General features: G+C 43.7%; 1 protein-coding gene across 1 annotated transcript; it reads right to left on the reverse strand.

Annotated features, from left to right (window-relative positions):
• Window positions 1-630: 630 nt before the first annotated feature.
• Window positions 631-17909, reverse strand: TDRP (testis development related protein). Its single transcript, XM_011937547.1, has 4 exons — window positions 17898-17909; window positions 15993-16016; window positions 5312-5415; window positions 631-3558 (listed from the first exon to the last, which is right to left on the reverse strand). The coding sequence occupies exons 1-4, from the start codon at window positions 17907-17909 to the stop codon at window positions 3213-3215; spliced, it is 486 nt and encodes a 161-aa protein (XP_011792937.1). The 3' UTR covers window positions 631-3212.
• Between the last annotated feature and the right edge of the window lie 9535 nt (window positions 17910-27444).

Consider the following 27444-nt stretch of genomic DNA (forward strand, 5'->3'; position numbering starts at 1 on the left):
GAGTAAGAGAGGGCAGAATGGTTCACCTGTGGGCCAGCCAGAGGACAATCAGAATTACATGGCAGGTGTGGGTGAGAAGCTCAGGCTTAGGCTCTGAGGGCACCAGGCAAGGCTGGGGGGGCAAAGTGGGCACCAATGCCATCCATGCTCCCCAGCGAGGGTGGAGTAGGTGACAGTGCAGTCCACACTCACCCATGAGGCTAGCGAGGCAGGCCGGGGAGGCCACCTGCTCAGGATGCAGTCTGAGAAGAGGGATCCCACACGGCCCTGCGCCTCCCTGCAAAGCATCTGCACCCCAAAACCAGCCTCAACGGCACTGCAGGCTCCACGGTCCCGTTCCCACGGGAAGTGAACAGCATTCTCTGGAACAGGCCACTGCTTTCTAAAAGACTTATTTCTAAGAGATGGCCATTTTTTTAAAGATAAATAGAAATGAATTGTTGCTACTATGTTCATGTTTCTCCACTTGAAGGAGTAAAATCTTGCTTAAGGACATAACTCATGAAATAAAGAACCAAAAACAGCAGCCAGGGTGCCCCACCACACTGTTGCCCTCCAGAGTGGAGGGCCCTGCACCGAGGACGCAGTCACACACAGGCCATTCAAATACGCAAAAGACATCTTGAAAACCAAGGTTGAAGTTGCTCATTTATTCGTGAAAATGCACATGTGTTTACTGCATTCTAAAATGAGGCTAAATAGGAAAGGTGCCATTAGCTCTGAGTGATTAAAGCCATCGTAAGCAGATGCCAATAATCATGGAAACAAATAATGAAAGAGCTTAGAAACAATATTTTTATTTTTAAAAAGCCTCAGCACTAAGGAGGTACTCTTCTCTGAAGCCCATCACTTTCCTATTAAAAAATTTAAAAAGTACAGTAGAAGGAGCACAGGACAGCTGTCTTCACACAGGGAAGCTGTGTGTTTACACAATTCAAACACCCAGAATAAAAACCACATTCTCCCATTAACTTGTGAAGATAACAAATTTGCTTTGGTAAGTTCTTTCAAGAAAAGATATTTTTTCTCCCAAAGCACACCAATAAATATTTATATTAAAAACCATAGTTAATCAGGCACAGAAGAAAAAATCATTTTTACATGAGTCTTCGTAGATAAGAAAAATTTGATTTACATGCACATTCCAATCCCAATCTGGGTTTGCCCTCACATTTTGAGAAATAGCATAAAGAACTATTTTGCCAACTGTGCATCACAATTCTATGATTGACGTGAGTTGCAGGCACTTAGCGTTCCAACAGAGGCACAGCAACTGCTGCTGCCATCACACCACAGAGCTCCCCACTACGTGGGCAGCGTCCCCATCTCCCCACACACGTGTGATTTCCAGAGTTTCAAACACAGTGTTTACATTCCTGCGCAGCAAGACCACGTTAGCCAAAAACAAGCCTACACTGACTTCCGCTTGAAAGTATTTGCAGAAGTCATGAAATGGTGAATGTTTTTACTACCCCAGCAAGCACTTCTCTAGGGAGAAAGACAGTTACGACTGTTTACCTGAGGAAACCTAGAATTTGTCAACTTAGCTGTTACATTAAAAATTATGAACTTGTCTCTGTATTATGGAACAAAGAAAACCTCCACAACTTCACCATTTCAAGGTTCTAATACGAACTGGAATTCTTGTTTGAACACCACTTGAAGCATGTCCCCCTTTCAAGACTTGGTAAGTAAACTTCTTATTCTATTAAAAAAAGTAGCTAATTGACAGAAGGCTAGATGGATGCAGACTGAGAGATGACAGACAGAGGGTAGGTGAATAGATACAGATGATAGGTATAAGCGATTGATACAGATTATAGATTTAGCTAGATGAATGGATGTACTAGGTTGATGCAAAAGTAATTGCTGTTTTTTCCGTAACAGATGACAGATCAAGTAAACCTGTTCTATTAAAAAACATGCAGACGCTGATAACACTGCAGTGTGTTCTGCCATCAGGCACACTCAGTTATTCCACAGGAACAAGCGGAAGGAACATCCACACGCATGAAACAGCACAGAAGTGCGTGCCGAGCAACTCCGGAAAGGGTTTTTGTCTTGTTTTTACGTGAGGGGAATGCACAGTGTAACTGGAGGTTTTATTTTGCTTTTAAACAAAAAAGAAAAATATACCTTTTCTTTGAAACCACTTTTACCTAAGATAGACATCTGCAGGACTTGCTGATAAGCGCCAACCTGCCAGGGACACATAACTGGCACCTGATACTGTGCAGGATCACATTGTCAAGGACAGTAAAGCAGACAGAAAAAGAACGCGCGAGATGCTCTCAAACTGGCTGTCGGTTCTTGTGGAGAAAACACAGCTTCTTACAGATCTAACACCCATCACAATCGGCATCTCGCTTTGCAAGAACAAACATATGAGCCTAATAAAAAAGAGGCACTTCAGTATTTTATGCACAGTCTTCACTCGGTAATGAGCAAGACAATGTTTCCTAAATAAAATTATCATCATACTTCTTTAATCTGTAAACAAAAGAGAGCACAAATGTTTTAAGAAAATAAAGGAACCGATTTAGAAGTTCAAAAGAGGTAAAAATAAAATTCCAAAAAAGAACCATGGTTACTATCCAGTGCACACACAAGAGGCTATTCCTCCCTCAGGAAAAGATGAACACGCATTTTAAGATACTGACATTTTACGCCCAAATATAACCTTTGCTTTTCTAGTATTTGTTTAAATATTTGTTTAATAAGAACAAAGTTTAATTTGTCAAGTTAAATAAAATTTAACCTAACTTTGGAAGATTCATCTTACCTCCTCACTGTAATTTTCTGGCAAAAGAAAAGAACTGCATGACTGCCGCGTTTGCATGTGCTACATACAAGAAAAAGGTACAGAAGTCCTGAAACACAACTACGACGGAGAGCAGCATGAAGATAATTTGTGGCAAACTGCACATCATTGCTGCTGTATTATGGGACAGCATCAACAATTCTCATCTCCAGTTTTTGCAAAACATGGGCTGATGGGTATTTCTGCAATAAGGCAATCAAATGTACAATCCCTGCACATGTTCACCAAGGAGTCACAGTGTGTGTGAGAGAGTTCATTAAACAATGAAACAGAGGTCCAAATATGAAATATAGGCAAAAAGTAGACTCTACTCTAACAGAAAAGATTCAACAACTACATGGTATACTAATAAAAGGCCACCACATCGGGGCACACTTGCCACGCAGCCCCCTCACTCCACCTCCTCCGGGCTGTCCGTCAGGTGGCCTTTACTCTGCCGTCGGATGCTCACCAGCCTCCCTGCCGAGCGCAGGCTCCACCTGGAGCTGTTTGCAGAGCTGGCCAGGCTGGTATACTTGGTCGAGCCCTTGGCGTCATCCTCCCAGCCTGACCAGGATGGGTGGCCACCCACGGTGTCCTCAGGGTCAGCTGATATGTCTTCAAGAGCAAGTTTTGGAGGCTCCCAACCTTCAATTTCATCTGGTTTTTTAGACTGCATATTCTGTTTTAAAACCAAATTGTCCCAAAATCCAGATTTCTTCTCTGCCTTCAACTCTTCTTTTAATCGTAAGTTAGTTCTATAGGAGATGAAAGAGTTAGGTGTTGGTGACCCAGTGGTCTTAGGGCCTCAAGCTGTATCCATTTTACAAACATAAAATTCTTTAAAATTTAAAAAAATTGTTTAGAAGACTAACACAAGTCTATATGAAAAGTTTCAAATATTAAAATTAAGGAAAAATTAGTCACTACATGTTGTTAATGAAGTGTGTAAAAGCTGTATTTTAGGACACCACTTGGCAATACATAAGCAAATAACTAATTCTGACAAGAAAGAAGTATTATCACACAAGAGAGATCCTCAAGGAGATAGGAAGGTAATACTCAAAATTTTGAGCAAATCAGATCTATGAGAATCCAGGGTCTAGATTAAGAAACAAGGAGGGAAATCTATTCAATTTTTCAAACAGGTTTGCAATTGGATTATTAATATAGCAAGGTTGTGTCAAGCATTTAGTAGGTAATTTACTCAACAAAAATAAGAATTCAGAACACCATCTACTATAAAAAGGAAATGGCAGCGAGCTACAGCTACTGAAGAAAGATCTTCAACTACTCTTCACCTTGACTGTCCATGAGCATCACCTGGGAACATTTTTAAGAACACCAGTGCCCAGGCCCTCTCCTTCCAGATGCTGATGTATTAGCAGGTCACCTGACCGGTTCATTAGCAGGTGAACCAGTTTACCCGTCTTCTACAGATGAGGATTGAAGGTGAAGTCACAGCTCTGCCAGAGCGCGCCAGGCCACGTGTCTGTCCTCAGTGCACAAAAGTGCAGAGAAGCAGATCAGGGGGCCCACAGTCCTCAAACAAAAGCAAACTCTGTACTCGTAGACTCACCAGGATTCATCTTCTAATCAAACAACTGTCCATAACACGGAGTAAATATGCCATTGGTAATATCATTGGGTAGTCACTGAACTTATATTTTCAACTTTACACTTTTTAAAATTCTGAAACACTGATGATAAATTAGCAAGGTCAGTTTAAATTTATTAAATTTTCTAAAATCTTTTACAGTTTACCAGTCAATCCTTTGCATTTTTAACAGTCATTTTGTTGTTGTTGTTGTTTTGGTTTGGTTTTTTTCTGAAACTACTAAAAATCTTAAGTGTGGCTACAGACTGCTTTAAGGCTAGTAAGTTCAATTTATAATTCTAAGTTATTTTCCACTTTTCCATAACCTTTCAAAATGCCAACAGAGACTCTCATGACCTTTTATCCAAAGTATAATTTGTTCTTTTTTCATCGAACAACACAACTCATTTCTGGCTTTTTTTTTTTTTTTTTTGAGACAGAGTCTTGCTCTGTTGCCTCTGCCTCCCAGAGGTTCAAGCAATTCTCCCACCTCAGCCTCCCAAGTAGCTGGGATTATAGGCATACGCCACCATGCCCGGCTAATTTCTGTTTTTTGGTTTTTTTTAGTAGAGACGGGGTTTCACCATGTTGGCCAGGCTGGTCTCGAACTCCTGACCCTGTGATCTGCCTGCCTTGGCCTCCCAAAGTGCTGGGATTACAGGCATGAGCCACCGTGCCCAGCCCATTTCTGTTTATTCACAAGGGGGATGTTAACTCCGAAGCACACATCACAAAGTCCATGACGGTCTGCCACTCAACAGGGACAGACGGAGTGGGGAGGGAAACAGGGACTTGCCACGCCCCACAGAGTGTCCAGTTACACTGTATTTATGCCACCAAGTTTTCATTTCCACCTCCTCAGTGACTTCCTCCCTCTCCTGAAATGATCATTTTCTTACACAATTGTGACTTACCCTTTGGACTTGGGAGATTTACATCTTTCCAGGAGATGCTGCTCATCATCTTTATTAAACAGTGAAGTCACTTCTTTCCAACCTCGGAAACTTGCTCCCTGAACCTAATAAAAGGTTAAGAAAAATGTCAAATCTGATGTCATGAATCAATAGAACTCCGCTTTCTACTCCAATAACCATGGAGTTGAAATTTAGAAAAAAGAATGGGCAGAGCTCACATCTTAGGTTTCCATACCTGCATGTACAGTTTTCTCCCATTAGCTACTAGTCATCTCAGCTGTTTTGGTAGTATGGTCATAACAGCTTAACAGCTTATCAGTGATGCTGAGTAATCTAAATTTAGTAAAAGACTAGTCAATAATTATATTTTGCCTAAATAGCTTATGAAAATGATGCTTAGAATCAGATGAAGCTTCCCTCACAATTAAGAATTAGGTCTCCTTAAAACTTGGGAGATTGGGCTGGGCATGGTGGCTTATACCTGAAATCCCAGCACTTTAGGAGGCCAAGGCAGGAGGATTACTTGAGCCCAGGAGTTCAAGACCAGCCTGGGGAACAAAGTGAGACCCCCCTCGCCCCGTCTCTATAAAAAATACAAAAACTTAGCCAAGAATGGTGGTGCAAACCTGTAGTTTCAGATACTCAGAAAGTTTAGGTGTGAGGATCACTTGATCCCCAGGAGGTCAAGGCTGCAGAGAACTGTGATCTCACCACTGCACTCCAGCCTGGGCAACAGAGCAAGACCCCATCTCAAAAAACAAACAACAGCAACAACAACAAAAACACGTAGGAGACTGACCTTTGAGAAGGCTGTTACGAGAGGTCCCCTAGAAGGGGGGCTTCTCCAAGGTCCCCGGAACAACTCTGCCACTACCTTTAAGCGTCAGCACCTCCATGGAGACAATGACCTTTGCCCTAACCTCTGTAAGTGTAGATTTCTGAGAAGAAATAATTTTGCTGACTGTAAACAAATGATTTTGTACAATTTTTTCATTTCTGAAATCAAGATATCTTATAATGAATAGCATATTGGATACAATGAAATCCATTACTAAGACGAAAGAATGGAGAAAAACATCTGACAACGTGGCGTGTGTCGAGGGCCCTTCATATTCACTGATTAACATTTCCCAGGGTTTATCATCACATTGCTAGGGCTGGGAAGGGTCTCTCATAGGGTAGAGCTAGCTTTTGAATACTTTGCATTGTTAAAAATATAATACAAAAATAAAGCAATCCTGAAAGCTGAAATGAAGCTGCGGGATGACACTGATCCGAGACAAAGACAATGAATACAACGCAACCAACCCTTCGAGGTAACCCAGTGATTGCCAGGTGCAATGCCTGGGGGTCTCCAGGGTGTAACACAGCCTCAAGAAGGGGCAAAGGGCAGAGATGACCCTGAAAACTAACCAGCGGTTCCCACTTTTACTTCCCATAGGCCAGACCCTCAACTCCCTGTCTGGGCAGAGGTCTGCATCTGTAGACAGCGGGACAGGCCCTCCAACAGCTATGACTGGAGAGGTGTTTATGAATTACGTTGTGGGACAGGAGCATGGCGGCAGTACCCATGCCAAAGAAACCATCACAACAAAAACACTCGGCATCAGGTGTCAGCTTTCCACATCACACACTGCACAAAAACCTATCACACAACCCATGTCATGCTGACAGCTTTGGCACACTTGCATGTACATCAGGTAAAGGATTACGTCTGATGCTCAGGGCCCATGGCATGACAGAGCATGTGGCAGGATCCTATCAAGAAGTCTCAAGAACGTAATTCTAGAGGCTGACCCATCCGGACTCTGGAGGAAGGACCAGGTGCAGTCACTATGTGCCCAGCACCGTGTGATGCAATCCCCACCCACCACGTCCCTCACTCTGAGCAGTGCCCCATGGGACAGACACAGTGAAGCTTCATGACCTTAGGGAACTTGGCTCACGCAAATGGCCAGGAAGCAAAGCCAGGGCTTGAGCTAATGTCTCACTGCCAAGTTGTTATGTTCACCATTCCCAGGCCTGCCCTGTCCCAACACCACTAGGCACAAGCCTGTGCCTCATCCCTCCATGAACTGCCCACCCCTTCCCTTAATCTATCATCACTACCTTCAGATGCTATTTGCTCCACATACCACCTGCATGTCCTAAAGGTGTGATATGGTGTGGCTCTGTGTCCCCAACCAAGTCTCATGTCAAACTGTACTCCCCCTGTGTCAGGGGAGGGACCTGCTGGGAGACGACTGGATCATGGGGGCAGATTTTCCTCTTGGTGTTCTCATGATAGTGAGTTCTCATGAGATCTGATCATTTAAAAGTGTGTGACACCTCCCCTTTCTCTCTGTCCTGCTGCCATGTAAGATATGCCTTGCTTTGCTGCCACGTAAGATGTGCCTTGCTTCCATTTCTGCCATGACTGTAAGTTTCCTGAGGCCTCCCCAGCCATACAGAACTGAGTCAACTAAACCTCTTTTCTTTATAAATTACACAGTCTCAGGTAGTTCTTTAGCAGTGTGAAAACAGACTAACGCAGAGAATTGGTACCAGAGAAGTGGGCTACTGCTATAAAGATACCTGAAAATGTGGAAGTGTCTTTGGAACTGGGTAATGGGCAGAGGTTGGAATAGTTTGGAGGGACCAGAATACGACAGGGAGATGTGGGAATGTCTGGAACTTCCTAGAGACTCGTTGAATGGTTTTGACCAAAATGCTGACTAATGAAGTCCAGGATGAGGTAGTCTCAAATGGAGATGAGGAACTTATTGGAAATTGGAGTAAAGGTCACTCTTGCTTTGCCTTAGCAAACAGACTGGTGGCATTTTGCCCCTGCCCTAGAGATATGTGGAACCTTGAACTTTAGGGAGATGATTTAGGATATCTGGCAGAAGAAATTTCTAAGGAGCAAAGGGTTCAACATGTGGCCTGGGTGCTCCTAACAGCATACAGTCATATGTGTTCACAAAGAGATGATCTGAAATTGGAACTTACGTTTAAAAAGCAAGCAAAGCATACAAGTTAAAAAATAGAAGTCTGACCCTCCAAATGGTAGAAAAGAAAACCCTTTCTGGGAAGAAATTCAAGCTGCCAGCTGCAGAAATTTGCATAAGTAAAGAAGAGTCAATGTTAATTGACAAGAAAATGGGGAAAATGTCTCCAGGGCATTTCAGAGACCTTCATGGCAGCCCCTCCCATTACAGGTCCAGAGGCCTAGGAGGGAAAAATGGTTTCCTAAGCCAGGCCCAGGGTCCTGCTTCACTGTGCACCTCTGGACATGGTGCCCTGTGTCCCAGCCACTCCACCTCCAGCAGTGGCTAAATGGGGCCAAGGTATAGCTCCAGCCATGACTTCAGAGGGTGCAAAGCCCAAGTCTTGGTGGCTTCTACATGGTATTGGGCCTGCAGGTACACAGAAGGCAGGAGTTTGGGAGCCTCTACCTCAATTTCAGAGGAGGTATGGAAATGCCTGGACATCCAGGCAAAAATCTGCTGCAAGGGTAGAGCCCTCAAGAAGAACCTCTGCTAGGGCAGCATGAAGGGGAAATGTGGGGTTGCAGCCCCCACAAAGAGTCCCACTAGAATACTGCCTAGTGGAGCTGTGAGAAGAGGGCCACTGTCCTCCAGACCCCAGAATGGTAGATCCACCAACAACTTGCACCACACATCTGAAAAAGCCACAGGCACTCAATGCCATCCTGTGAAAGAAGCCGAATGGGGCTGTACCCTGCAGAGCCACAAGGTCCGTGGAGATGCCCAATGCCTTGGAAGCCCACCTCTTGCATCAGCATGCCCTGGATATGAGACATGGCATGTAAAGGGATTATTCTGGAACTTTAGGATTTAATGACTGCCCTGCTGGGTTTCAGACTGTAGCCCTTTGTTTTGGCCAATTTTTCCCTTTTGTTATGGGTGCATTTACCCAATGCCTGCACCTCCATTGTATCTTGAAAGTAACTAGTTTTTGATTTTATAGGCTCACAGGCAGAAGGGACTTACCTTGTCTCAGATGAGACTTTGGACTTGACTTTTGAGTTAATGCTGGAATAAGATTTTGGGGAATTGTTGGGAAGGCATGACTGGTTTTGACATGTGAGGAGGACATTACATTTGGGAGACGCCAGGAGCAGAATGATGTGGTTTGTCTCTGTCTCCCCACCCAAATTTCAGGTCAAACTGTAATCCCCACACATCAGGGGAGGGACCTGGTGAGACGTGACTGGATCATGGAAGCGGATTTGCCCCTTGCTGTTCTCGTGATGGTGAGTTCTCACAAGATCTGATCATTTAGAAGTGTGTGGCACCTCCCTGTTCTCTCTCTCTCCTGCCACCATGTTAAGATATGCCTTGCTTTCCCCTCACCTCCTGACATGATTATAAGCTTCCTGAGGCCTCCGCAGCCACGTGGAACTGTGAGTCAATTAAACCTCTATTCTTTCTAAATTACCCAGTCTCAGGTAGTTCTTTACAGCAGTGTGTAAATGGACTAATACAAGGTGATTCCCCTAAGATTCTATTTTGGATATCATAAGGAAAATCAACAGGAAATGAGATTTATTGAAATATAAATTATTACCTATTGTTTCCATTGAAATTATTAGGAATAAGATGCCAAAAAAATAGTCTCTAGTTTATGAACTTCAAACAGAGATTTTTTTTTTCTTTCTTTGAGACAGGGTCTCTCTCTGTCACCCAGGCTGCAGTGCAGTGGCATGATCACAGCTCACTGCAGCCTCAACCTCCCAGGCTTGACTGATCCTCCCACCTCAGGCTACCACCTACAGGCATGCACCACGATGCCCAGCTAATTTTTGTATTTTTTGTAGAGATGGGATCAAACAAATGTCACTGAAGAAGAAAAATCTATAAATAAAATGTACTCAGAAAGAAAAGTTTTCTAGAAATGAACTAAACAGTGAATGTGCACAACAAAAAAGGTAAGTGGATGGTCTTCACTTAGATCCAGAAGTACAAATGTATGGCTGCAATATCTGGGGGCAGGGGAAGGTGAAACACACAAAGTTATGGAATTACAAAGAACTGGCCAGTAAGGCTCCCAGCAAGCCTCAGCGCACAGAGCTCTTGCTGTTCCCGCTCACTGGCCAGTGTCCCCAGACTGAAGGTTCTCCTCTGAAGAGCCTTTTGTGAAGCTGACGGCCTTTCAGCCCTGTATTCTGCAGTGCCTGGCTTACTACAGCATGCACCACTGGCGTCTGATGTCTCCAGACGGAACTGAAGCACACGGGGCACCAATGTTCCTTTGCAAGGCCAGAGATGTGCTATTTCCTGTGCACTCTTGGCCTCCTTATCCTCTTCCACCAACTTCTTCACTGTTTATAAACTGTTCATTCATAAATTTTTAGTCTTTCTCACACACAAGCTTCCCAAAAGTCCCAGGGGAGCTGTGGGACTTCTACGGTTTCCTGGACCATTCTTCGGTAATGCTCTTCTCACCAGGAGCCAAAGAGTTAACTGGCTCATTCTGTGTGACAGTCAATCTTCTCAGGTGTAAAGACCTCTCAGAAATCATTGACTTGGTACATTCCACTAGATTTTGGTGGCAAGGAGGAGTGGTTTCCTGATGAGTGGTCAGTGTTTTTCCTGGGAACCACCTTCTGTTCCTGGCCCTCAGAGATGTCATCGCCAACCTGCCTTGAGCACTCTCACCTGCTGGCTGAGCAGAACAACAGCCACCCACCCAAGAACTAAACACAGGCCACAGAAAGTGCTCTGGACAGCACCCGATACCGAGAACAAAAGTCATGTAAATGCCTCAGTTTAATGAAGACGACAGTGATGGCAACAGCTCAGACTCCCTGAGCTTCCCATGAATTGAGATGCAGAGCATCTTGGGCCACAGGCCATCTCAGAACATAGGAAACAAGGCACATCCATTTAGGGACACCAGGTGACCCACACCCTCCCCACCCAAATGCCAGTGACATGTGGACAGTCATCTATTCACGCAATGAGTATTATCAAACCCATGAGACTGGAACTCACTCAAAGCTAACACAGCACTGCTACAGTGTCTCCCCGGCCTACAGGCCAGAGATTTAGGCCTCAGACCTAAAGGCAAATCTGTAACACACTAGGAAACAAAACCACCACCCAAAGAAGCATCTTAAAATGTGATCTTCAGAAACCCCAACGCACACCACACACGCTCTCCGGAGAGTCAGTGCACGTGGCTTGAACACAACTCACCTCTGCACACCAACACCCCTGCTGCTTTTATGGGTATCTGCTGGCCTCCAGGGGCTCGCCCTTCTCCCCACTTCCTTTGCCTTCAAATCTCTCTTTTCCGTTTTGTTCTTACTGTGAGATACAGAAATGCCCTTATCCCCTAGGCAGTGCAGCAATGTGCAAAGGGAACAGCTTCCTCTCCCTTCTAACTTCACTTGCCCTCGGGATGAGGAAGCCTCAGGCCCACCCAAAGTCTGAGCCCCACAAACCTCACACTCAAGCATCTGGCCACCTGCTAGGCAGGTCAGCCACCAGCCACCACCCACAGCACGCCAGCCCTGAGGAGGCCAGCCTTCCTGACAAGCATGCCTTAATCTCCCATTTCTGCATAGAATTTTTCAGGAATTCCACCCTTTGAACACCACGCTGGGCTGGCAGTAGAACCCACATTTTCAGTTGTGTGGTCTCCACTAACCACACCAGTGTCCCTGTAGCACCTGGCTGGCTGCTGCACATCCCATCAGATGACCCTGTAGCTAGGGCTCTATCCCACCACCAGCTTCCTGAGCCCCTGCTCTCACATGCGCCTCCATGGAGAACCAGCAAGGGAATCCCTCTCTACTGCCAGGTGAGCAATTAGAAGAGGCTGGAGTCCTAGAAGGTGCACAAATAGACATGATCGAAGTGTGAACACGAAGAGTGCTGTGAGGCCACCACTAATCCACTATGCAGGCAGACAACGGCCAGGTACAGCTGGGAGGAGCAGCAGGTTTCAGAAGCACCTCTGGGGTCCCTAAGCCCAGGCCAGGCATGGTCCTTCTGGGGCCAAGGTCATCACAGCTGGACTTAATAATTCAGAAAGAATCCATCAAAACCAGACACCTTGGTCTCTACCTGAAGTCTCCACATTTCCCTCTGAGCATCCCCCGGGAGGGACAGGAGGGAAAGTCCTCCCCTGAGTGCTCTGCTCCTGTAGCCAGCAAGGCTGGCCCTCGAGGTAGGGCTTCCTGAAAGGCCCAGGAAGGACATGGACATTGTCCTGAGGTGGACAAAATCTTACGTGGTGTCAGCATAAGTGCTGCTCATGGTGTGGGGCATGAAGAAGAAAGTTCTCCTCTTCTGCAGGCAGAGCCCTGTAGAGTCTGTTCTATGAGAAGGCACAAAAAACCCAAACGCCTCTTGGAGACCAGGAAGAATGATGGTAAAACATTCTTTAAAACTAGGATTCAATTCAGAGAGAAAGCGACATCCAGAACAATGAAGACAGATGAGATGTGCTGTAAAACACTGGTGATAACCAAGAAGTTAGGTCACCGAAATGAGAAAATAAGTTTCCGCACAAAACAACGAAAAATGATTTTTCCTGTTTTAGCTATACCTTAGTTGTAAAAAAGTGCTTCGTGTTTCATGAAGAAAATTATGAAATATTGTAAAGAAAATTAATATCCATAATTTACCAAAATTATTCCTGTTAGAGAGGTTAAATGGCAGTGTCCTATCAAAAATGTGCAGAGAAGCCGGGACCTCTGGCCGACACTGAACACACAGGGAGTTGTAGACCTCGTCCGCAGGCCCCACCAGCGCGCACGTCCAGATCCTGTCCATGAGCATAGAGCTTGGGTATGGCAACCCTAAAGGCTTTGTTTAGAAGAATTGAACCTGCCAATCTTCACCTCCTGTAATCAGAAAACAGACCCTCATCTAACCAAGTGACACTCTCAGAAGTGCCATCCTTCATACTTAATCTCACAATTTGTAATCTTGAAATCTTAAAATGTCCAAGATACAGTGTCATTTGCATTTTCTCCTATTTTTCATCAAATGTAAAATTTGAGCATTAAGTTTTGAATTATCCCAATAAAGCAGATGGAAATTTCTCCTTTTGCCACAGGAAGGGCAGGTGGACTGGACCCTGGCCCTGGGAGAAAACCTCCAGGCTGCTCCCTGCAACTCTGGGTCCTGACGACCAGGGCAGGAAAAGCACAGCAAGGCTGAACGGTGACACCTAAGACCATCGCAGTAATGTGGGCAAGATCAGGAAGTGTCACACCAAAGTACCCGTGAAGGACAGAATCCAGAGAGAGGGTTAACAAGAACACGAGCCTAACGCTCGGGAAGGACAGAATCCAGAGAGAATCCAGAGAGAGGGTTAGCAAGAACATGAGCCTAACGCTCGGGAAGGACAGAATCCAGAGAGAATCCAGAGAGAGGGTTAACAAGAACGTGAGCATAACGCTCGGGTCAGCTCAGTGCGTGCCACATAACCTGCACCTCCCAGTTCAGGCCAGAGTCCATGTAATTTTAACATTTTAATAAAACAAATTTCCTGGTATACGTTGTTTTGTTTTGTTTTTTGGAGGCGAAGTCTTTCTCTGTTGCCCAGGCTGGAGTGCAGTGGCGTGATCTTGGCTCACTGCAACATCCACCTCCTGGGTTCAAGTGATTCTCCTGCCTCAGCCTCCCGAGTAGCTGGGATTACAGGTGACAGCCACCATGCCCGGCTCACTTTTGTATTTTTAGTAGAAACGAGGTTTCACTATGTCGGCCCGGCTGGTCTCGAACCCCTGCCCTCAAGTGATCCAACCACCTCAGCCTCCCAAAGTGCTGGGATTACAGGCGCGAGCCACCACGCCCGGCCCTTTCCTGGTATACGTTTTAAAGGTATTTAAGTTCATACGTCAGGGCAATAGAAGAAATCTTTGTTAGGCCAGGTACCCCAATTTCTCGTCAGGAACACTCTGCATCACAGCGGGGTGAGCGTGTGCAGTGCCAGCATGGGACACAGTACAGACGGTTTGCTGGTATCAACCACAGGGCACTGGCATCCCTGCAGTCATGGGCACACAAGACAGCTCTTTGTGAAGATGAAAAGAGGGGAACGTGGAAGGAGCTGTACACGACCCTGACCCACCCTCTCCAGAGCCCACCCCCAGAAACAGTTCTGGACAAAGGCTTAGCGCTGGCATTCAGTGTCTTGAAGCTGTTTTGGGGGTGGTGATGTGGTGAGGGAGGACTCTGGGAAGAGTGAAAGCACAGGCCCCAGGCCTCTTCTTGGCATCACCACTGGCTACCACCGCCCGTCTTCCTGAATACCGTGGAAATGCTGTGATCTTGGGAACACAAAACACAGCGCCCCCCACAGGCAAAGATTTCAATTACGTGCAACAAAAAGGCACAGAACGGCTTAGTCTTCTTTAATCCCTTCTAAATTTTGAAACTCACAGTGAACTTATCTTTAAACACACTGAAGTTATTGAGAAACTGGCCATTCTAGAAAACATTGGTTGCTGAACTCAGTCCTGACATCCAGGTCAAACTGTGACACCAAATCCCACAGTCATCAGACGAGACCCATCAGGCTACAGGAAGGCCCACAGCCATGTTCACCAAACTGCAGGGTGCCAGGCAAGGACCCTTCAGGGTGTGGTGGGGCTACGCGGCCATAGCAAGACCAGGCTCCCACCAGAGCGGATGCTGATCTGACCCCCAGCCTGCCTGAATGCAGTCTGACTCAGAAAACTGGCTTGGGTGACCTAGGCACACCTCAGCACACACAAACATGGAACCCAGAGCCAAGCACTGGGACCTACACCCACCTCAGCACGTGTCAACACGCAATCCAGAGCCATGCACCAGGACCCATGCCTGCTTCAGCACACACCAACACAGAATCCAGAGCCACGCACCAGGACCCATGACCCCATCTCAGCACACACCAACACAGAATCCAGAGCCACGCACCAGAACCCATGCCTACCTCAGCACGTGTCAACACGCAATCCAGAGCCACGCACTAGAACCCATGCTCCCACCTCAGCACAAGCCAACAAGGAATCCACAGCCATGCACCAGGACCTATGCCCGCTTCAGCACGTCAACACGGAATCCAGAGCCACACACTGGAACCCATGCCCACCTCAGCACACGTCAACACGGAATCTAGAGCCACACATCAACCAATGTCCACCTCAGCATGCACCAACACAGAATCGAGAGCCATGCATCGGAACCTGTGCCCACCTCAGCACGCATCAACATGGAATCCAGAGCCAGGCATCAGAACCTGTACCCACCTCAGCACACACCAACACGGAATCCAGAGCCACACACTGGAACCAAAGCCTACTTCAGCACACACCAACACAGAATCCAAAGCCACGCACTAGAACCCATGCCCACCCCAGCACATGTCAACACAGAATCCAGAGCCATGCACCAGGACCCATGCCCACTTCAGCACGAGCCAACATGGAATCCAGAGCCACACACTGGAACCCACGCCCACCTCAACATGCGTCAACATGGATTCAAGAGCTACACACTGGAACCAAGGCCCACCTCAGCACATACCAACATGGAATCCAGAGCCACACATTGGAACCAGTGCCCACCTCAGCACACGTCGACATGGAATCAAGAGCTACACACTGGAACCAGTGCCCACCTCAGCACGCACCAACACGGAATTCAGAGCCACGTGTCGGAACCCAGTCCACCTGAGCCTGCCCTGGGCTCTGACGGCAGCCCTGTCACTGGTTGCTCATCTGTCAGATGCCAGCTGTGTGACCTCCAGGAGATGTTTTTCCTCCTGTTAATTTCTGCAAACATATTTTAAGAACAAAAGGAGGACTGGCCTCAAAAAAGGCCCCGCTGCAGCACTGGGTCTTGTGTTTCCTTTGATATGCTCCAGACAGCATGTTTGGGGCAGCGTTTTCTCTTTCCCTGAGTTTTAACCTGGGGGTGCAGCAATGACGTATTTATTTCAAGAGTCCTGAAGTCAGTCGGGGGAGGCAGGGGGACGGCCAGAGCAGTCCAGGAGCCCCTAACAAACCCACTCACCAAGTGAAGTGAGAACAGAGCCCCCTTCCCTGCAGGAGGGATCCAGTTTGCAGAACGTTCAAAAAGGCAGACTCTGAGCTCTGCCACAAACCCTGATTCGCACACAGACAGTCCAAACCTTCAAACCACTCATGCTCAATACCTGCAGTTTTGGGAATAAGAAGTCACCACTCCAGCCCTGTTTGGTGAACTGGCAATTCCTGTAAGGATCACCAGGTTACAATCTGGGTCAACAGACTTTGCCATTTATTTCAGAACAGTCAGTTTGAAGATCCTGATGCCAGTTAAGTCTGAACACACCAGAAAATGGCACTCAAGACAGTCACTGAGACAAACGAACCTGTGTTCTCTGCTCATTAGCATTTCGGAACCCAGACTTACAAATTCATTCTAAGCTCACGAGGGGCACTATTAATCATTTCTCATTCTGAAAAACTTTACCTATGTCCTTTTTAAGACACATATTTGGAAACTAAATGACTAAGTGTACATTAATAACGGTTATTACTTATATGGAGAAGGATTTGGGGACTAGGGAAAGGGGAACTTTTACTTCCCACACTGTATTTTGATGAAATAAAAATATTTCATACATGATGGCTTCATATTCAATTTACAAAAACAATACACATAACCTTCACATAATTTTGTATGCCTCAAAAAAACAAACATTAATTAACACATTTGGAATTACTTATGTAATCTAAAACCAAAAACTCTCAACACTGCCTACCTGCAAATGGACCCACAGACCTAAAACAGCCATAGCCACCCTTGGTACAAATATTCTTTTCAGCAGGCTTGTAAAGAACTGAAAAGGATTAATTCTGTAAGTGCATTAACTATACAAGTCCACAAATACCTCTGCCACCAAGTGCTAAAGCAGTTTTAATAACAGGTTCATTATGAGTCTTGTGAAACAGGGGTGGGAAGGATCTTTTAAAAGGATAAATATTGTTTTCCACAATATTGAAGATGTATAAAATTTCTCTTCTGTTTTTGTAAAACTAGAACGAGCAATCCCAATGAGGAAATATAATCCATGACTACTGCGAACCGAAATCCAGACTGCAGGTGCAGAAGGGTTGCTAGAAATACCTCAGATGGGAACTTAACCCATGGCCAGAAGCCAGTGTCAGCTCCCATCAACTTCCAGCCATTTCCCATGAAGGCCCTGAAGATCTCCAGCCACAGCAGCGGGAACGCGTGGCCAACAGAAACCAATGCCACCTGCCAGTGCTTTACCAAGGCTTTAGGTTGAGAACAGTAAGAAAAATGATTATTCGCACAGCCCAGGCTTGTGTGTACCAGAAGGGAAATCGTGAGCTGCTATATAAACATCCTCCGATGAACATGAAAAACTCTCAAACTGCTGGGTCCAGAGGCAGCCACACAAACCCTCAGCTCACACCCAAAGTCAGCACATAGATATCAACTTGCTGGCTTCACCCAGTGCCAGCCAGGACAGGGTCCCTAAGCAGCAGGGTAGCGGGAGCTGTCTGGAAATGTGGGCGTGGACACCGCTGTGGCCTAATGGCTGGGGGTCTGGGTTTCCTCTTTCTCCTCACCCCTTCAGCCATGGCCGCTCTCCCTGCCACACAGACAGAGGGGCAGAGCCACAGGAACGCTATTTTTTCAAGAAATGAATACTCCAGATTTCCCAGTTTTTGCTGTATGAAAATTGAAATTATTTAAACAACAACAACAAAAACACATGTAGGACCTCTGGAAATGCTCCTAAGGGCAAACAGTGAATGAAATATCTATTCAAGAAAATTCTTAAACATTTGGTACAAAAGACAAGCAACCAAGACCACTCCCTTTTCATCCTCCCAGCTCAGGGGTTGGGGAGAATCCACTCAGGAAAGCCACAGCTAACAGCACAGGTTCCCTCTCACTTCAGCTCCAAGTGGGACGACTTTCATCCCAGGAGGAGCTGGACATCTCACATGCTGTCCCCAGCTGCCTGTGGCTGACGCTAAGCCCCAGCTGAATGCTACAGAGAGGTGAGGACTCCCTTCTTCTAGCTCCACTCACAGGAAGGAGGCGTTGCTGTATGTGTGCTGCACTGAAAACAGTGGAGCCCTGATCACCCTTCCTGGGCTCGAGAGGTGATGGTTCCATCCCAGGAGAAGCAAGCTGATATGACTCCCCACTACAGCAAATCTCAGTTCCCAGAGCAGGACTGTCACTCGGAGAGCAGCTTGCCTTTGTCCCCATCCCCAGCTCCAGAGCCTTGGCGGAGAGATGTCCCTGGTGGAGAAGCAGGATATACAGCAGATAGCTATGGACCAGCACTAACCTTCAGAGCTGTGGAAGACAATCTCTTTCCAAAGGAGCCCACTTCATTTGCACAGAGTGTGGAGAAGTTTAAACATAAAGGAGTTCCACCACCACTGGAGTCTGTGGTGAAGTGCAACTGGGAGGTATTAGTCCATTCTCACACTGCTATAAAGGATAATACCTGGGACTGGGTAATTATAAGGGAAAGAGGTTTAATTGACTCACAGTTCTGCAAGCTTAACAGAAAGCATGGCTGGGAAGCTTTGGGAAACTTACAATCACAGTGGAAGGCAAAGGGGAGGCAGGCACCTTCTTCACAAGGCAGCAGGAGGGAATATGAGCGTGCACAGGAAGAACTGCCACTTTAAAAACCATCTGATCTCATGAGACTCACTCATTATCATGAGAACAGTGTGGGGGGAAACTGCCCCCATAATCCAATCACTTCCCTCCCTCAACACGTGGGGACTGCAATTCTAGATGAGATTTGCGTGGGGACACAGAGCCAAGCCATACCAGAAGGAGATTTGAGACACAGGCTAACCTGTAGGCTGCTGGCTTTCAGGGAAGAACTAGGGAATAAGACAGCTGGAAGTATCCTTCTTGGGGTCAGAGCAAATATCAAGCAGGGACCTCAAACTATTCCTTCAAAGAAGCCACAGTTTGATTGGATTCATTTGTAGAGCAATGTATGCCCCAGGACATTTTTTAAACCACAGAGCAATCAGCAGCAATTACTGGAATTTAGCAGCTGCATGTGGTCAGGGACAAAGGAAGAAAGGCTGTCACACCTCCCTCATCCCAGGTAAGAGGGGCCACACCCAACAGTACCCTGCCCCACCAGGAGCCACATCAGGAGTTAAACACCACTGGGGGCAGGGTGGAGAATTGACTTCTCTAAAATAATCCAGCCAATCACTAAGCAAATAAAGAGACAAACAACAACAGCAAGAATGGGAAAGGGGGAACAGTCAGTACCCAGAGTTGCTACAATGTATCATCCAAAATGTCCAGTTTCTGACCAGTGGGCACTAGGCTTAATACCTGGATGACAAAATAATCTGTACAACAAACTCCCGTGACATGAGTTTACATATATAACAAACTTTTACCTGTACTATTTAACTTAAAGTTAAAAAATAAAAATAAAACACATAAAGTGTACAGTTTCCAACAAAAAGTTTTGAGGCAGCCAAAGAAAAAGAGAGGCATAACCCATACATCAGAAAACAACAGCAGGCAACACAAACTGCCAGATCTGTGGATTTAACAGAAGAAGACTTCAAAGAACCATTATAAATATGTCACCAAAGCTAAAGGAAAGTATGATAAAGAAAGTATAATAAAGTATGATAAAGTAAAGTATGATAGTAATATTGCATCAAAGGCAGAACGCCAGTAAAGAGACAGAAATTATCAAAAAGAACCAATTGGAATTTCTAGAGATGAAAAGTATAATACATGAAATAAAATTCACTAGAGGGGCTTTACGGTAGACTTTAGAGAAGAAAAAATTAAGTGAACTTGAAGACAGATTGCTACAGATAATATGTGTATTAGTTCATTTTCACATTGCTATAAAGAACTGCCCAAGACTGGGTAATTTATAAAGAAAAGCAGTTTAATTGACTCTGTTCCACATGGCTGGGAAGGCCTCATGAAACTTACAAAAACGGGGGAAGGCAGAAGGCAAAGGCACGTCTAATATGGCAGCAGGCAAGACAGAGAGCAAATGAGTGAAGGGGGAAGACCCCCTTATAAAACCATCAGATCTCACGAGAACTCACTATCACAAGAACAGCATATGGGAAACCATCCCCATGATCCAATCACCTCTCACCAGGTCCTGCCCTTGTTACATGGGGATTATGGGAATTACAATTCAAGATGAGATTTGGGTGGGGACACAGAGCCAAACCATATCATTCCACCCCGGCCCCTCCCAAATCTCATTTCTTTCACTTTTCAAGACACAATTATGCCCTCTCAACAGTTCCCCAAAGTCTTCATTCATTTTAGCATTAACTCAAAAGTCTAAATCCAAAGTCTCATCTGAGACAAAGCAAGTCCCTTTGCCTATGAGCCTGTAAAATCAAAAGCAAGCTAGTTACTTCCTAGATACAATGGAGATACAGACATTGGGTAAATGTTCCTGCGCAAATGGGAGAAACTGGCCAAAACAAAGGGGCTAGACACCCATGCAGGTCCAAAATCCAATGAGGCACTCATTACATCCCAACCCTCTAATTGCGTGTTTGTCTTTCTGGTAACCAGCCCCCATCCTCAGGCTATCTAGGGGCTGGCCTCAAGTCACTTTATTAGCATAAGACGAAACTCTTCTCAGGAAATTCCAAGAGTTTTTGAACCTCTGTGCCAGGAACCAGAGACAAAAGATCAGAGGTAATCTTTATTTTAACACCCAAAGACAGGGAGATAATCTTGAAAGCTGCAAGAGAAAAATGACCAATAACTTATAAAGGAAGCCCCAATAAGATCAACAGCTGACTCTCAGTAAAAAAAAAAATGAAGGCCAGAAGGCAGTGCAATAACACAATCAAAGCACTCAATGAAGAAAAAAAAAAATTCTCAACCAAGAATCCTATATCCAGCAAAGACCATCTTTCAAAAATGAAGGTAAAATACAGACTTCCCTAGATGAATAAATCTGAACTTCTTGCTAGCAAACCCACCTTATGAGAAACACTAAACGAACTTCTTCAGCTGAAAATGAGGAACTCCGTACAGCAACTCATATCCCCATGAGAAAACAAAGGGCACCAGTAAAGGTAATTATATAATTTTAAAATACAGTACTGATGCATTTTTGTTTCTTCCCAGAACTAATTTGAAAAGCAATTGCATAGAAAAATAGGGATATACTACATAGAAATGTAATGTGTATGTAATATATTTGCCAATAACACCACAAAAGATGAAGGTAGAAGCAAAGCTATATCACGCTAAGAAACTGGCTATAGATGGTAAGGTAACAAATGAAAATGTTACATTTAAAACTATACACAATGCAAAAGAAAGCAGTAAAGGAACAAAATGAAGGCATGAGACATATGGAAAACAAAAAGGGAAATGGCAGATGTAAATCCAACCCTACTAATATTAAATGTGAATGGATTAAAACTCCAATCAAAGACAAATATTACCACACTGGATTTTTAAAACACAATCCAACTAAATGCTGCCTATAGGGGACACACTTCAGAATCAAAGATAAAAACAGACTGAAAGTGAAATGAAGGAAATAGAGATATGCAAACAGCAACCACAACAGAGCTGAAGTGACTATGTAAACAAAAGAGTTTAAAAAAATTTTTTTAAAGTTGCTAAAGAGAATTTCATCAAAATAAATGCAATAGCCAATCAGGAAGATACAACAATTAAAGACTTACATGTACATAGTAACAGGGCAACAAAATACAAGAAACAAAAATGGACAGACATAAAGGGAGAACTAAAAAAATCCAATATTCACAGAGATTACACCACTTTCAATAATGGATAGAAGATTAACAACAGAAGATGTGGAAAAACACTACAAACTAATAAGACCTAACAGATAGTTACAGAACACTCCAACAATGGAATGTACATTCTTCTCAAGTGCAAATAGATCAGTCTTCAGGACAGATCATAAGCTAGGTGATAAAACAAACCTGGATATATTTAACAGGATAAAACTATTCAAAGTCCATTCTTTGACCATAATGGAATGAAATTAGAAATGAAAGCAGGAAAAACTCACAAATATGTGGAAATTTTAAAACTCACTCTTAAATTACCAATGGGTCTAAGAAGGAAGTCAGAAAACACTTGTAAATAAAGTGCAGACACAACATACAAAAAACATGGGATGCAGTTAATGCAATGCTTAGGAGGAAATTTGTAGCTGTAAATGTCTACAGAGAGAAAGAAAGATTTCAAATCAACAACTTAAATTTCTACCTTAAGGCAGTGGAAAAAGAGCAAACTAGACCTAAAGGAAGCAAAAGGTAGGAAATCACAAAGATTAAAGCAGAAATTAATCAATGCAGAATAACAGAAGAGAAATAAAACAAAAATTTGGTTCTTTAAAAACACAAAATCGGGGCCGGATGCAGTGGCTCACACCTGTAATCCCAGCAATCTGGGAGGCCGAGGCAGGTGGATCACGAGGTCGAGAGATTTAAGACCATCCTGGCCAACACAGTGAAATCCCATCTCTACTACAAAAAAAAAAAAAAATTAGCTGGGCATGGTGACACATGCCTGTAGTGCCAGCTACTTGGGAGGCTGAGGCAGGAGAATCACTTGAACCCGGGAGGTGGAGGTTGCAGTGAGCCAAGATCGTGCTACTGCATTCCAGCCTGGCAACAGAGCGAGACTCCATCTCAACAACAAAAAAGAAATCAGCAAAACTGATAAATCTTTAAACTGACCAAGAAAAAAGACTTAAATTACTGGAATCAGAAATGAAAGAGGAGACATTACTATTGACCTTATATAAATCAAGAATATAAAGAAACATTATGAACAACTGTCCATCAAAACAAATAGGTAACTTAGAAGAAATGGACAGATTCCTACAAAGATACAAACTACCAAAACTGACTCAAGAAGAAACAGAAAATCTGAATAGATCTATAACAAGTGGAGAGGCTAGGCACAGTGGCTCATGCCTGTAATCTCAGCATTTTGGTAGGCCAAGGTGGGCAGATCACCTGAGGCCAGGAATTTGAGACCAGCCTGGCCAACATGGCAAAACCCCGTTCTAATAAAAATACAAAAATTAGCCGGGCATGGTGGCACGTGCCTGTAATCCCAGCTACTCAGGAGGCTGAGGTGGGAGAATCGCTTAAACCTGGGAAGTGGAGGTTGCAGTGAGCCAAGATTGTGACACTGCACAGCCTGGGTGACAGAGCGAGATTCCATCTCAAAAAAAAAAAAAAAAGTGGAAAAATTGAATTAGTAATCAAAAGGCTACCCAAAAAGAAAAGCACAGGCCCAGATATGTTTGCTACTAAATCCTACTATTTAAAGAATTAATACCAATTCTTCACACTCTTTCAAAAAAAATAGAAGAGCAAGGAACATTTTCTAATTCATTTTGTGATGGCACTATTACGCTGATACCAAAATTAGACAAAGACACCATGAGAAAAGGAAATTATAGACTAGTATCTCTTATGAATATGGACCAAAAAAACTTACTCACCAAAATGTCACCAAACTGAATCCAAAAACAGTAAAAAATGAAAAGAAATTATGTACCATAATCAAGTGGGATATATCTCAGGAAAGAAAGGTTGGCTCAACATCTGAAAATCAATTAATATAGCAAGTTAATAAAAAACAAAAACTATATAAGCATCTCCATATATGCAGAAAAAACACTTGGCAAAATCCAATACTCTTTCATGATAAAAACATTCAACAAAGTAGAAAAAGAAGGGAACTTCCTCAACCTAATAATGGGTGTCTATGAAAATACCACAGTTAACACAACATAATAAATGGTTAAAGACTGAAAGCTTGCCTCCCAAGATCAGGAACAAGACAAGGATGCCCACTCTTGTCTCTTCTATTCAACACTGTGCTGATTTCAGCCACAGCAACTAGACAAGAAAAGTAAAATGCATACAGAAACAAAAGAAAGTGAAACTATCTCTATTTGCTAACATGATCTTTTGCATAAAAAATATGAAGAAATCCACTAAAAAGCTATGTTACAACCAATAAAAGAGTTCAACAAAGTTACAGGACACATCATGAATACACAAAAAATCGATTGTGTTCTTACACACCAGCAAGGAGCAATCCAAAAGTGAAATTAAGAAAGCAATTCCACTTACAATTACATCAAGATAATAAAATACTTAGGAATATGCTTAAAATGTTTACATGATCTGAATAAGTGGAAAATTATTCCATTTTCATGAATCAGAAGACACAACATTATTAAGATGGCAATACTCCCTAAACTGATCTACACATTCAGTGAAACCCCTGTCAGAATACCAGCTGATTCTTTGTAAAAACTGATGAGCTGACTCTAAGATGCATACAAAATAACAAGAGATTCAAGCCAAAATAATCTCGAAAAGGATCAAAGTAAGAGAACTCACACTTGCCATTTCAAACTTACCACAAAGCAACAGTAATCAAGACAGTGTGGTACTGGCACATCAATGGAATCAGTGGCATTAATCAATGACAGATCAACAGAAAAGAATTAAGGGTCCAGAAATAAACCTACACATGTAAGGTCAATTGATTTTCAAGAAGAGTGCCAAGATAATTCAATGGGGAAAGAATAATCTTTTCAACAAATGGCTGTGTGACAACTGGAGAGCCACATGTAAGAAAACAAAGTTGGATCTTCACAACTGCCTCCCACCAGGGGAACTGCCACCCATACAACCACAAAACTGAGGAAAGGACGCTGAATGCAGACTCTAGATCCACATTTGCCTCGATGCAGTGACCGGGACACCACTGCCAGGTCTGTTGGCCTCAGAAACCCATGACCTTAGCTCTGTGTATGGAAACACGAGGAACCATGTGGCCACAAAACCACCCTGTGACTGCCGGACCCACATAAGTCAAGGAGCCTGAAGCCCTCTCTCCACTTCCAGTCACCTCAGTGACTGAGTGGGGATGCAGCCCTTCCCCGGGACACTGGGAAATGTCTATTTTTGCGTTCCAGCTCTATAGGGGAAGGCCCACCTGGGGAGCAGTGGGAACATGTGTTGAGTGTGCCAGTTTACCACCTCTCAGCCTTCTCGCACCCCAGTCCTCCAAGGAATGGCACCAACAGGCAGGAGAGTTTTCTTTCAGGGGGAGGGCTACTTTAAAATTAAGATTCTCACTTTGTAAAATGAAGGAATTGGATCATGATGGTATTTATCCTGCAAAAGATAATCAGGAAAAGTCAGACAATTCAGACTTTATTCCAATTCAGCTAATATGTATGATTAAATATTCCATCAATACTGGAGACACAGATCAGGTTTCAGGGCTTCACTCACCAGCTCTGCAACCTTGTGGGAATCACACAGAGCCTCCTTGGCCTGAAGTTCACTAAACAGAAGACAGCACTGACATATGTTCTGTGCACAGCCAGAGATCCAAGTACACGCTCACTGTAGGTTCTCTTCTCCTCATTCTCAGTCTTTTCTGCTCTATATTTACTATGACTTGTAACTGCTCACTTATCAATCATTCAGAGAGGAAAAAAATGTAAAATTAGGAAATCTCTCTCTGATTAAAACTATGAGTATATACATTATGCATGTAAAGTACTGTCTATATTAGCACACTGAAAGCACAGTTTGAGTGCCCCTTATCTGAAATGCTTGGAACCAGAAGTATTTCAGATTTCAGATATTTTTGGATTTTGAAATATTTGCATTATACCAGTTGAGCATCCTGAATCTGAAAATCCAAAATCCAAAATGCTCCAATGAGCATTTTTGTTGATCATGTCAGCATTCAGAAAGTTTTGAATTTTGGAGCATTTCAGATTTTTAGAGATGCTCAACCTGTACTATCAAAATAAATGACATTCTAGTTGGCACAACCCACTGATGTCAGGAAGAGGACTGGGCAGCCTCTAACATTACTACTTACTGACAATTAATTGTTAAGTTATAATCAAGACAAGGCATAAGAGAGAAATAAAAGTTACAGTTACTGGAAAGGAAAATAAAATTTTTATCACTATATAATTAAATAAGTATGTACTAAATATATATACTGAATTACAGATTATATAATTACTTTTAGACAATGACTAGATAACTAGAAAATGGGAGAGCATCAAAGAATGGTTAGACTTAATAAAAAATGGCTGGATATAAAAGATATAAAAATAAATAGCTTTATTACAGTTAGACAATAGAAAAAGAAATGCCATTCACAATAGTTAAAATGTCCAAAAGAACAAGTTACAAGTTTCCTTACTAAATTACATTAAAAAGAAGATTTGAATAAATAAAGAGAAAAAGCATACCTGAATGCCTGAATGATATGGCTGAACATTAAAAAATATATAATTTACCCTCAAATTACTGCACTGGTCTGGTAGAGCGGTTCCTAAATGTGGAGGTGTGAATGGAGAAGAAAACATACAGGTCTCAGGAGGTTCACATCTAACCTATTCCCTCTTCATAAAATCTCCCCAGACAGAGTGAGTTACTATCACTATTGGGACTATGGCATGTCCCTCAGGAATGTGGAATACAAATAAAACATTCAAGAGAATAAGAGGAAAAGCCATAGACTTGGAGAAAATATTTGGAAAAGGCACATCTGATAAAGGATTGTTGTCCAAAATATACAAGGAACTCTTAAATTCCAACAATAAGAAAACAGCCCTATAAAAAAGATGAGCAAAGGACTTTAACAGACACTTCACCAAAGACGACACGGAGATGGCAAATAAGCATCTCTCCACAACATTTGTCATCAGGGAAAAGCAAATTAAGACAGCAACAAGACATAGCCACACACCTATCAGAATGGACAAAACCCAGACCACCACCACCAGATGCTGGCAAGGACATGGAGCAGCAGGAACTCTCATTCACTGCTGGTGGGAAATGGTGCAGCCATTTCGGAAGACAGTCTGGCAGTTTCTTATAAAACTAAACACTCTCACCATGCAAGCCAGCAATCACGCTTCTTGGTATTCATCCAAATGACTTGAAAATATGACTTGAAAACTTATGTCCACATAAAAACTTACATATGGATGTTTATGGCAGCTTTATTCGTAATTGCTAGAACTTGGAAGCAATCAAGATGCCCTTCGGTAGGTGAATGGATAAGCTGGTACAT

The sequence above is a fragment of the Colobus angolensis genome, unplaced genomic scaffold (assembly GCF_000951035.1).
Source record: "Colobus angolensis palliatus isolate OR3802 unplaced genomic scaffold, Cang.pa_1.0 Scaffold165, whole genome shotgun sequence".
Lineage (NCBI taxonomy): Eukaryota > Metazoa > Chordata > Mammalia > Primates > Cercopithecidae > Colobus > Colobus angolensis.